Source organism: Labeo rohita, chromosome 18, assembly GCF_022985175.1.
Source record: "Labeo rohita strain BAU-BD-2019 chromosome 18, IGBB_LRoh.1.0, whole genome shotgun sequence".
In the NCBI taxonomy this organism is placed as follows: Eukaryota; Metazoa; Chordata; class Actinopteri; order Cypriniformes; family Cyprinidae; genus Labeo; species Labeo rohita.
The window spans coordinates 196309-209488 of NC_066886.1; the positions used below are offsets into that span (position 1 = coordinate 196309).

At 36.9% G+C, this 13180-nt stretch overlaps 1 protein-coding gene across 1 annotated transcript; it reads left to right on the forward strand.

Moving 5' to 3' along the window:
• Positions 1 to 3250: 3250 nt before the first annotated feature.
• larp6a (La ribonucleoprotein 6, translational regulator a) lies at positions 3251 to 12771 on the forward strand. The gene is made up of 3 exons (XM_051134905.1): positions 3251 to 3867; positions 6560 to 6758; positions 11099 to 12771. Exons 1-3 carry the CDS (start codon positions 3290 to 3292, stop codon positions 12188 to 12190), a joined length of 1869 nt encoding a protein of 622 aa, XP_050990862.1. The 5' UTR covers positions 3251 to 3289; the 3' UTR covers positions 12191 to 12771.
• Positions 12772 to 13180: the final 409 nt, after the last annotated feature.

Sequence of the window (13180 nt, forward strand, 5' to 3'; positions counted from 1 at the left end):
TGACACTTGCATTATCAAGCAGCATAAAGAACTGTTTTAAACATAAGGTGGATCTGATCTGGATACAATACTGAAGCAAATAAATCATTATTAGCGAAGCAGAATGTTATTTGAATAAAAATGTCCTCGTGAGGGAGTGAATTGATTTTAATACTGTTCTCCAGCTACAGAAGATTTCTCACAATTAACATACAAGTATTTATTGTTTAATGTTCAGTATTGCTTAAAAAGCATTACAAATATTTAAAGTTAATCTCTGGTAAAGAAATAAAATCTAAAAAACCAATATGAAAACAATCCATCATAACAGCATGCACTGATGCTGTGAATGTGTTTCATAAATGCAAACAGCTGCTCATCAACTTTCACAGCATCTGCTTCTGCCACCAAACCAGCTCAACAGCTCACAAACACAAACGCTCTTCAGCTTCACATATATCTTAAAAAAATATATCAGAACACAAAGCTAATTGTATTTGTCCTAGACATTCCTAAAAAAAATTTTTTTTTTATTATTCCAAAATATTATTACATTTTTTTTGTTGCTGTTGGTTTATTTGGAATAACATCTTGCTATTGCAATGTTTTCCAAAAAAGTGGTAATTTATATGGATCAGCATGTGTGTGTGGTAAAGGTCAGTCAGTCAATAATTCTTCCCTTTGACTCATTTCACAATGAGAAATTACACTTTGCACTATGCAAACAATATTTCAACAGTGTTCACTGTACTGCCTTTAATTTACACGGACTCCATTACAATAAAATGAGTTTTTAATAGGAATCATCTAAACCATCACAATCTTAATGGCCTTAAAATGCGCTTCATTTCCTTCATGTCAAATGCAGTTCCTTGACTGTGTGTAAAATCCGTCTGAGCAAAACTAAAAATGCTATAAACACAACTCTAAATGAACGTTCTGTAGGCTAGATTCACGGCCAGACGCGGTATAAGCAGCAGGTCTATAGGAGTGAGTGTTAAGCTCGATTTACTGTGTGATTTCCTCTGCATCTGTCGTTGGCGAGAGACTGTAAACTCATCATGATGGACGATGACTTCACATGCATCTCATGAAGTCACTCTAATGCGCTTTATGATTGATTAATGGCTTACTCTGGTAAACAGAGACATAAATAGTGCTTGGACATCCTCTTTGTGGAGAATCACTATGTCCAGACACATGAATGATGATGTTTGCATTGTGCACTTTATCAATAGTGATGCATTCATTCATGAGCAGGAAGGTCCTCTGGGTTCAGCGGCTATAAATACCGCAGCAGAAACGCTGCATTTCCAACCATCTACATAAAAACACATTCAGACCCTGAACCGACCGCTGATGGAGAACACGGGTCAGACAGATCAGAACCACAGAAACACGGATCTACATTATTACTGCTGCTCAATACAGACAAACACAGAACGGACGAGACGATTCATTCAGGCTTTGTTACTGTGTTTCCATAATGCACAGCTGCACTGGCTTCCAAATAAAAGCTTAAAAGCTTGCATGAAGCGTCTTAAAGTGAACCTGGAGCGTGATTGTGTCTGTGCTGCTCATCATCAGTATGCGGGACACGGCCGTGACGTCCTGCAGCAGCATCACCTCATTCACCACTGAGCCCAGCCCTGCACACACACATCAATCACAGACACGTCAATGACTCACACCCTCATGACGTCACACACTCACCTTAAAACAACTCCAATGCACTGGACTGAACTACACAACAGGCTGCCTATATATATTTAAGATGTTTTGGATAAATATTTCTGTGTAGTATATATATATATATATATGTATATATACATACACATACATACATATATACATATATATTTTTTAAATTTTATAATGATTTTTTTGCTCACCAAACCGGCATTTATTTAAACCAAAGTAGAGCAAACACAGTAAATTTTTTAAATATTTTTACTCTTTAAAATAACTGTATTTGTTTAAATATATTTAAAATTGTATTTTATTCTTGTGATTTCAAAGCTGAATTTTTAGCATCATTACTCAAGCCACATAATACTTCAGAAATCATTCTAATATTCTGATATGCTGTTATATACATACATATATATATATATATATATATAGTGTTGAAAACAGCTGAATTTATATTTTTTTCAGGTTTCTTTGAAGAACAGAAAGTTTAGAAGAAAAGCATTTGCAAAAACTGAAATCTTTTGTAACATTATAAATGTCTTTATCATCACTTTTGAACAATTTAAAGCAAAAGTGCAAAAGTAAAAGTATTAATTTCTATAATTTCTTTCAAAAAAATAAAAAATAAAATAAAATAAAATAAAAAATAAAATAAATAAAATAAAATAAATAATAAATGATACTGACTCCCAGGTTTTTGAATGGTACAGTGTACAATGTTACATAAGCCTTTTATTTCAGATAAATGCAGATTTTTGGATCTTTCTATTCATCAAAGAATCCTGAAAAAATGACTGAATGTTTTTAATATCGATAATAACAATAAATATAATAAATATTTTTGTAAATAATTTTTCTTGAGCAGCAAATCAGTATATTGGAATGATTTCTGAAGGATCATGTGACACTGAAGACTGGAGTAATGATGCTGAAAATTCACAGAAATAAATTACATTTTAACAGATATTCACATAGAAAACAGTTATTTTAAATAGTAGAAATATTTCACAATATTACTGTTTTTGCTGTACTTTGGACCAAATAAATGCAGGCCTGAGATTTTAAAAAACTTAACGTAAAAAATCATATTTGTAGATGATAGATAGATGTAATGCTTTTCATATAGTATATGTAATATATATATATATATGCATAAAATACATGTATATATTTTATATAATAACAATAATCATAAAGATTATTGTGTGAGTCATTTCTCCATAAAGATTAAATTGTGTGTGTGTGTATATATGTATATATATACAAATATCAAGTTTTACACGTCATTATTTCAATTTAAAAACAAAAACATCAGGGACTTAGAAACTTTTTTTTTTTTTTTTTGGGATTACTAAAATTAAATGACTTCACAGCGTCGTCTCATGATGACGAGTCGTTTCTTTCGCCCTTCCGAGCGGTAAATCCGCTGCTGTAAAGCCTATTATCCAATTTGCACGTCTAAATTGGGTCGGGCGCTTTGATTGATCGCCGCTGGCGTGTTTTTTTTTTTTTTCCCTCCCCTAATTGCCCTCACGTGAATCGATGATGATTTACCGATATAAATGTACGGACGAGGGGCTCGCGGCCTCTCTAAGTAAAGATAAAGAGACGCGAAGAAATGTCGGCCGCGCTGAACGCGTTCCTGCGCTGCGTCGCGTTCCTGCTGCCGCCCTCTTGGCTTCAGTTTTGCTGGTGGGTTGGGGAGGCGTCATGGCCCAATCCCAGAGCTCGATTCAAACACACAAAGCCTCTTACATATGAGGAAGTAGCTGCTCAAGACGAACCCAAACCCGTCCCCTCTTCCTCGTCTGACAGCGGCGCGCCGTCACCGTCTCCGTGGCGCAGATTCTGGACGCTCTGGTCCGCCGTGGAGCGCGTCCTCTCGGCTCCCTTTGATCTTCACTCGCGCCTGGGAAGTTTGTGTTCGCCGTACCGCGCCGCCGTCGCTTCCCCTTCGAGCGCAGACGCCAGCGGAGCCGCGGAAGAGGAGGCGTTCACGGCGGAGATCATGAGCTCCAGCACCGAGCAGCCGCAGCCGGACGCGGAGCCGCGGGAGATCAGCGCTCCGGTGACCATCACCGTGGCCATCCAGGCGGCGGAGGACGAGGAGCCCGACGAGGAGCCTTCGTCCAACACCATCGAGCTCCAGACGGGCAGCGGCAGCGAAGACGAGATCGGAAGACACGATAAATCCAGGTAGAGTGACTCCAGTCGTTCACATTCAAATCGCTCTCGCATATAATAATAAAGTCATTGATTTCCATCGATTTGTCCGTCCGTCATCAACACGCACACAAACAAACAGCAGCCGCGAATCCAGCGCTATAAATAGACGCGCTCACAATGTTTGACCCCATGAAAGTGCACATTTCTAATTGTCATTCAGAGCCTGTGTGTGTGTGTGTAAGTGACACCTGTCGCAGCTCATCAGGTAGGAATGGGACCAGACCTGTTGCTCTACTAGTTCCACACATCATCCAGATCCACTGTCCACTCCAGTGGTCCACCAGCATCATGATGCAATACTCCTACATGTCAAACGGGCACACGAGAGCTCCACACATTACACAATACTCACTGACTGTCTCAGGATGGCCAACATCAATCCGTGTTTTTGATCTTTCAGATGAGATGGACCTCCACTATGATCATCCTCATGTGAGAGATCCACGTCCTAAAACTGTAAAAGATGCCCATGTGTTTTCAAGTATAAATGACCCAATTCATCAAATCAATGTGGAAATATTATTTTTTACAGTTACAGTAAGTTTTGAGTCACTAAAAGTTGAAATCTAATTTAAATGTATTTTAATTCATTTTTTTGGTTGCTTTAATTTTTATAATTTATTTTTGCACATTTTTACACAGTGTTTTTAAGTAAGTTTTTCTAGCCACTAAATGTTTAAATCAGTTATTTAAAATGTATTTTAATGTATTGTTTTTGGTTACTTAAATTTGAATCTATTTATATTTTTATAATTTATTTTTGCACATTTTTACACAGTGTTTTTAAGTAAGTTTTTCTAGCCACTAAATGTTTAAATCAGTTATTTAAAATGTATTTTAATGTATTGTTTTTGGTTACTTAAATTTTAATCTATTTATATTTTTATAATTTATTTTTGTACATTTTTACACTTTTACACTTACAGCCCCTCCCCCCTGTTTATTTCAATCTTTCTTCGTAAGCTTTCTTAATGTTTTTTTTTTTTTTTTTTTTTTTTCTAGTCGCTAAATGTTTAAATCTAAATTATTTATTAATTAAAATGTATTTTAATGTTTTTTTTTATTTCTATTTTTTTTTTTTACACTTTCTGCAGCCCCCTAGTTTAAATCTTTAAGTGTTTTTTTCCTAGTCACTAAATGTTTAAATCTAATTTATTAATTTAAATATATTTTTATGTATTTTTTTTTTTTTGGTTACTTGAATTTTAAACCATTTATATTTTTTTTTATAATTTATTTTTGTACATTTTTACACTTTCTGCAGCCCTCCAGTTTATTTATCTTTTAAAATCTTAAGTAGTTTTTTTTTTATCTAGTCAGTAAATGTTTAAATGTAATATTTATGTATTAATTTAAAGGTTTTTTTTTTTTTTTTTTTTTTTTGGTTACTTGAATTTTTTATAATTTATTTTTGTATATATATATATATATATATATATATATATATATATATATATATATATATATATATATATATATATATATATATATATATAAAATTAATTGTATACTTATTTTAATATTTACAAAATTACTTATTTTAATTTGTATTTAAACTTGTATTTATTTGATCTAGTATTTATTTAAATATTTTCATCTATTTATTTTCCATTTCTTATATTTACTTTTTTCTGACATGTTTTTTTTCTCAGTTGCCTATCCTTGCTGCCCCCAGTTTATTTGTTTTTAATCTAGCTTTTTTTTGTATTTTTATTTAATTCTTTTCCCCTTATTTTTTATATTTAACACTTTCTCAAATTTTCCACTGATCCAGCATTTCCATGTAGCCCCCAGTTTATTAGTTTAATTACTTATTTTAATTATTTATTTAATTTTAATCTATTTAGCTTCATTTTTACACCGTTCTTCTCAATTTTTCCACGAATCCCCTCGTAAACCCGTGGTTCTCGTTCACTAATGTCCCCAGTGAGCTGAGCGAGCGCTGACCCCGTGGCCGTTTCGGAGCGTCTGAACTCTGTCCGCCGGCTCATCTGCGCTGTTGATGTGCAATTAAATCTCTCCCACGTGACCTATTGAGCGTTTTCCCACTCTTGGAGCACAAGGGAGCGTTAAGTATGATGCGAGTAGTTGATGGTCTACGGCCCACGGGCCCGCGCGTGTATTGTTGTGGAGCACTAATGAGTCCGGCCGATGCCGCTATTGTGCTTCCGCAGCCGTGGGCGGATCGTGACGGGCCGCTTTCTGCGCTTGAAGGGCTTCCCCGCCTTGTCTGAGAGCGGCTCTTAACGCGCGTCTCTTTGGGAGTTTGTGTGCCCGTCCCGATTTGAAAGGTTGTGGGCCGGAAGGCGATGAGTCATGCGTTTAATTTGTTTTCTGAAGGTTATTTCCAGCAGGCGGGTAGGTAAACCGTGGAATCTGGTAGAAAAGATTGATTTGTTTTGCTGCTGGAAGCGGAGCGCCGGTCTCCGGAGAGCGTGAGAGCGAGCACGTTCAGCATGTGTTCGGCGGTCAGATGGAGAGGTCTCGGCGCTGCTCGTGTGTTGGTGTTCGTGGGCAGCGAGCCGTGATGCTCGTGTTTTCGCGCAGGCTGTTGGATTGTGGGGGAATCTGAGATTTTAGGGGGATGATGGGAAACAGACGGGCTCCCTGCTGCGGATTCACGCCAGCTCACTAGCTTGCGCTTCTTGTGTTTGTCCGTCAGTGGCGCCGGGACCAGCGGCGGGGAGCTGGAGGAGGAGAGCTGGCAGCCTCCGGACCCAGAGCTCATCCAGAAACTGGTGGCGCAGATTGAATATTATCTGTCCGACGAGAACCTGGAGCACGACGCCTTTCTGCTCAAACACGTCCGCCGAAACAAGCTGGGCTTCGTCAGCGTCAAGCTCCTCACCTCCTTCAAGAAGGTAAATGCCTCGTGTTCCTGTTCTTCAAGACCTCATGACCTAAAACACGCAAAAGCTGTTAACTTTGTATTTTATTTTACCTAAAGCTGACACACATTTGTACCAGATTTAGACACGCACACAGACTTCACATAGTACATACATCCATATGAAGTATAGAAATTTAAAGAATGTATATACATTTTGCTTTGGACATTCTATATTTCTATATTTCTAATTTCTAACAAATCTAAAACCCACATGAATGAATGAATGAATGAATGAATGAATGAATGAATGAATGAATGAATGAATAATTATTAATTTATACTTTATTATACATTATAATATTTAATTTATTATAATTTATTTATTATTAATTTATTTATTATTATTATTATTATTATTATTATTATAATTAATAAATTAAACAAATATACAGACACACTATTAAAGAATTTTATTTTAAATTATTGAACATTTATTATTATTATTATTATTATTATTATTATTATTATTATTATTATGAATAATTGATCATTTATTATACATTATAGTATTTAATTTATCATTAATAAATGATTAACAATAATAATAATGATAATAATAATAGATATTATTATTATTATTATTATACATTTTAAAAATGTATATATATATACACCCTAAGAATTATATTTTATTTAAATTATATTTAAAACGAGAACATTATTATAATTAATTATATATTTTATTTAAATTATATTTAAAACGAGAACATTATTATAATTATTATAATTATATTATTATTATTATTATTATTATTAATAATAACAACAACAACAACAACAACAATAATAATAATAATTATTATTATTATTATTATTATTATTATTATTATTACTATTATTATTGTTGTTATTATTATTATTATTATTATTATTATTATTATTATTATTATTATATTTATTTATTTATTTATTTTATATGTAACCCTGGACCACAAAACCAGTCATAAGAGTCAATTATTTTTTTTTTTTTAATTGATTTATACATCATCAGCAGGCATACATAATCTGAAATGTTGCCATTGATGAGTAGTTTATCAAATTACATTTTGATACAATTACGGTAGGAAGTTTACAAAATATCTTCACAGAACATGATCTGTACTTATTATTCTAATGATTTTTGGCATAAAAGAAAAATTGATCATTTTGACCCATACAGTGTGTTTTTGGTTACTGCTACAAATATACCCGTGCTACTTAAATACTTAAGGTTTTGTGCTCCAGGGTGACATATATTCATATAGAAAATGCATGGAATGTCCAAAATGAGAAATAAAATGAAATATAGATGTTTTGTTCTAAAATGAGAACATCCTAAATGAGACCAATAATCAGGTTACGGAAGTAAAAAGTATGAACTTTTGTACTTTTTAGCATGACTTCAACATTTCTGCGAAAGTGTTTAATAGCCAAATTCCCGCTGAGGAACTGAACTACCCATAATCCTGATGACAGATCAGCCAATCAGAGAAGTCAGCGTTACCATGGAAATGAGAATCTTGGCGAGAGTTAAGCAATGACCGCCCACTCCCATGAGGCATTGCGAATGACGTAATCAAACCGGTCTGTGATGAATGTTTTCATGCTTCAGCAACGAGTAAAAATCAGTTTGATATTGTGCTGTCGTTTCTGATTGTCATTCACAATACTTCATGGACGTCCTTGACTTGCATTTTTCTTTTTGCTTTAAATCAGTGATTGATTCATCTTTGAACGGGCTGCGTCGCTTTGGTTCGTGACTCACAACTCTTTATTTATGTTTTATACCCATGAAGAAAGTGAATGAGAACAGTGCTTGTAGAAGCACAACCTTTCAACAAATGAATAGTAGTAAATGACGGTTTTGTTGGGCTATTGACTCTTAAAAAAGGAACCGGCATTTCAAAATGTTCCACTTTAACTTCCTGTTTCAATAAGAAATCAGAAGCGCAGGGGGAAACGCATTTGTCGAGTCATTTGAAGTACTCTAGTCTAAATTACCGCTCTGCAATCATATCACACGCTGCTTCTGACGCTCATGTTGGAGAGATGCCACAAATTGGTCTTTCACTGCCTTTTCTGTTCTTTAGCGATCTTAATTAAAGCTCTACTTTGATGTGCAATGACAAGGGAACATAATTACTTTTCTCTTTGAGACATTAATGCTGCATGGACGACAATCGAGACTGTTGATGAATGGAAGCTTTTCACAGACGGCGACGTGTTTCTGCAGTTATTAACATTGTAAATCATTATTTACAACACACAAATTACAGAAAACTAGTTGGCGCTTTCAGGAAGTTTCTAATACAACAACACTCACATGGCGACACTTGTGACCCTGGACCACAAAACCAGTCATACGGGTCTTTTTTTTTTTTTTTAAATTGAGGGTTGTAGATCATCTGAAAGCTGAATAAATGAGCTTTCCATTGATGTGTGGTTTGAATATCTGGAATCTGAGGGTGCAAAAAAAAAAAAAAATCTAAATATTGAGAAAATCACCTTTAAATTTGTCTAAATGAAGTTCTTAGCAATGCATATTACTAATCAAAAATTAAGTTTTGATATATTTACAGTAGAAAATTTACAAAATATCTTCATGGAACATGATCTCTACTTAATATCCTAATGATTTTGGCATAAAAGAAAAAACAATAATTTTGACCCATATTGTTGGCTATTGCTACAAATATACCCGTGATACATTTATCTTTTTTGACCAATGATTTATTGATTTCCAATGACATTTAATTTATTTATTTATTTTTTTTAATATAAATTTTCTATGTTTTTTTCCTTTTTTGGAAAGCCAGAGAAAAGCGATTATGATTTTTCTCTTCTTTTTGCTACACTGTATTTTAGTGTTATTTTCCAGTACAAATGTTTAAACACTATTAAATCAGGATACATTTACTTGAAGCAAAATGCCATAAGATCAAGTATTGTTTGTATTTTAACTTAAAACAAGGAAAATCTCTGCTGAAGGGATCAGAAAAATGTGACCCTGGAGCACAAATAGTGTCTAAAATAGCACGGGTATATTTGTAGCAATAGGCAACAATACATTGTATGGGGCAAAATGATCGATTTTTCTTTCATGCCAAAAATCATTAGGATATTAAGTAAAGATCATGTTCCATTTTGTAAATTTCCAAAACTTAATTTTTGATTAGTAATATGCATTGAAAAGAACTTTGAACAAATTTAAAGGTGATTTTTTTTTTTTTTTTTTTTTTTTTTTTTTTTTTTGTTTTTTTTTTTTTTTTTGTGCACCCTCAGATTCTCGATTTTCAAACCGTTTCAATTTCAATGCAACCAAACCCTTATGACTGGTTTTGTGGTCCAGGGACACATTTACCTTCTTTTTTTTTTTTTTTTTTTTTTTTTCCAATATGTTTTTTCCTCTTTTGGAAAGCCAGAGAAAAGCGATTATGATTTTTCTCTTCTTTTTGCTACACTGTATTTTAGTGTTATTTTCCAGTACAAATGTTTAAATACTATTAAATCAGGATACATTTACTTGAAGCAAAATGCCATAAGATCAAGTCTTGTTTGCATTTTAACTTAAAACAAGGAAAAAAAATCTCTGCTAAAGGGATCTGAAAAATGTGACCCTGGAGCACAAAACCTTAGTCTCAAGTATCACAGATTTATTTGTAGCAATAGCCAAAAATACATCGTGTCACAATGACTGATTTTTCTTTCATGCCAAGGATATTAAGATCATGTTCCATGAAGATATTTTGTGAATTTCCTACCGTAAATATATCAACTTAATTTTTGATTAGTAATATGCATTGCTAAGAACTTAATTTAGACAGAAAGGTGAATTTTTTTTTTTTTTTTTTTTTTTTTTTTATTTATTTATTTATTTTTTCCCCCTCAGATTCCAGATTTTCAAATTGTATCTTGGGCAGATATTGTTCTATCAAACCATGCATCTTTGGAAAAATGGACCCTTATGACTGGTTTTGTGGTCCAGGGTCGTAAATAATCAGCTTAAATCAAAGGGAAAACAGGAATATCTTTCCAACCACATTAGCAGATGTTTTCTTGTTTTAAGCAAGAACTCACTTGAGTGATGCGCTTTTCAGAAAACTTGTAATTTTGCTTCAAGTAAATGTATCTCGATTCAGGAATGTCTGGAAAACACGACAAAAACACTAAGAAAACAGGAACACAAAATGTTGTAGTTTCCATTACCATAATAGACTTTAACCCAGCTATGACGACTTCTGAGAGACCTGGAAATGTGAAAAGGTCCATGTTTATAACATGACCGATGATCATACCTGAATAAGGTGACATTGCGTTCTCTCTCTTCTTCAGGTCAAGCACTTGACGCGGGACTGGAGAACCACGGCGTACGCCTTGCGTCACTCCAACCTTCTGGAACTGAACGATGAGGGCCGTAAGGTGCGACGCAGGATGACCGTGCCGGTTTTCGCCAGCGAGTCTCTACCGAGTCGCATGCTGCTACTCAGCGAGCTCAAGCGCTGGCCGGAGCTGGGCGTGGCGCTCGGAGGCGACGGAGGCAACGGCGCGACCCAACAGGAGCGGCTGATGGAGCTTCTGCTGAAGGCCTTCGGAAACTACGGGCCCATCGCCTCCGTGCGGGTTCTCAAACCCGGGAAGGACTTGCCGGCCGATCTGAAGAAACTGAGCGGGCGTTACTCCCAGCTGGGAACGGAGGAGTGCGCCATTGTCGAGTTCGAAGAAGTAGAGGCGGCCATGAGAGCCCACGAGGCGGTCGGCGGAGACTCGGGCGCCCGAGGGCCGCTCGGATTGAAGGTGGTTCTAATCGGCACCAAGCCTCCAAAGAAAAAGGTGCCGAAGGACCGGCCGCGGGACGACGGAGTCGGCGGGATGCGGAAGAGTCGCTCGCTCAATAGCCGGGTCCGAGAGTTGCAATATCACGGTGACGACTCGGCCGCGAGTTCCTCGGAAACCGAGAGCAATCCAACGTCGCCGCGCTTGGCTCGCAAGTCGCGCTCGTGCAACAAGCTCAGCCCCACCAGCGCGGGGCCCAATCACCTCAGTCCGGTGGTTTCGCCGCGCTCCAGTCCTTGGAGCAGCCCTCGCGCCAGTCCCTGCACCCAGCGCAAGACGCACCACTCGGGGAAGTCTCCCCTGGCCAGCGAGGGCCGCTTGAGCCCCGAACCGGGACGCCGTTGGGCGGACTATTCCTCGGACAGCAGCTTGACCCCTTCGGGCAGCCCGTGGGTCCAGCGGCGGAAGCAGGTGGCGAGTCAGGAGAGCAGCCCGGTGGGAAGCCCGATGCTTGGGAGAAAGATCCAGAACGCCGACGGGCTTCCTCCGGGCGTGGTTCGGCTCCCGAGAGGTCCGGACGGCACGCGAGGCTTTCACTCGGTTCCCTCCGGCGAGCGGGGCAAGACTGCGTCCACGCAAACCTGTCTTTAAGGACCGTTCCTGTTGTCGCCCGGACCCTCGCACTCTCAAAGCAGTCGTGACATCTCTGTAGGACTGGCCTGTCTTTTTGTAAAACCTTTTTCTATATGCTATTTTTGTTAACGTTTTATACATCTTAATTTCTCGCTGAATGATGGCATCACAAGGGAAGCTGTTCTGAAAGTGTTTCAGTTTTAAATCTCCGCCGTACTTTTTCTGTTCTCCCGGCGTCTGACTCCCGTGTAAATGTTGTAAATGTATTCTGTGTGGGTCGCGGCTCGGGCGTTCGCTTTGGACGCCGTTGCCGTGATCTCGGGAGCCCTCGCGCTGGAAATATCTTTAGTTTTATTTGCTTTCTCTTCTGTTTTGTTTCTGCCTTCAAACACGCTTCTCATTTTAGTGATTTACAGATCAGATGGGATCGTTTTTTTGTTTCTCTGTTCTTCGGTTGAGTCCTCTCTGCTTCCTCTCTGTGAAAGAGTGTTTGAGGTTTATGTCCTGAGCACAAACGCCTCGTATCTGCCTTCGTCTGAGTTAAGGCAATGCACAGTCTGCTTCCTTACTGTACAAATAAATCACTACAATCGCAGTTATCTGGGGTATTGCTCATTTCTTCAGATCCAATATTCTCTGGCTTTTGGCTGTTTCGTTTTGCATTTCATTTGCCGTTTGGCTTTCATGCAAATCAGTGGTTCTCTCCTGCTTCACACTGAGCGTTGTTTGGTGCACAAAATATGCAATATGTGACCCAGGACCACAAAACCAGTCATAAGGGTCTATCTTTTTTTAATTGAGCATTTATCTGAAAGTTGAATAAATAAGCTTTCCACTGATGTGTAGTTTGTTAGGACAGGACAATAATTGGAAATATGGAATCTGAGGCTTCTTGGCAGTGCATATTACTAATCAAAAATTAAGTTTTGATACATTTATGGTAGGAAAATTACAATACCTTCATGGAACATTATCTTAATATCCTAATGATTTTTTGGCATAAAAGAA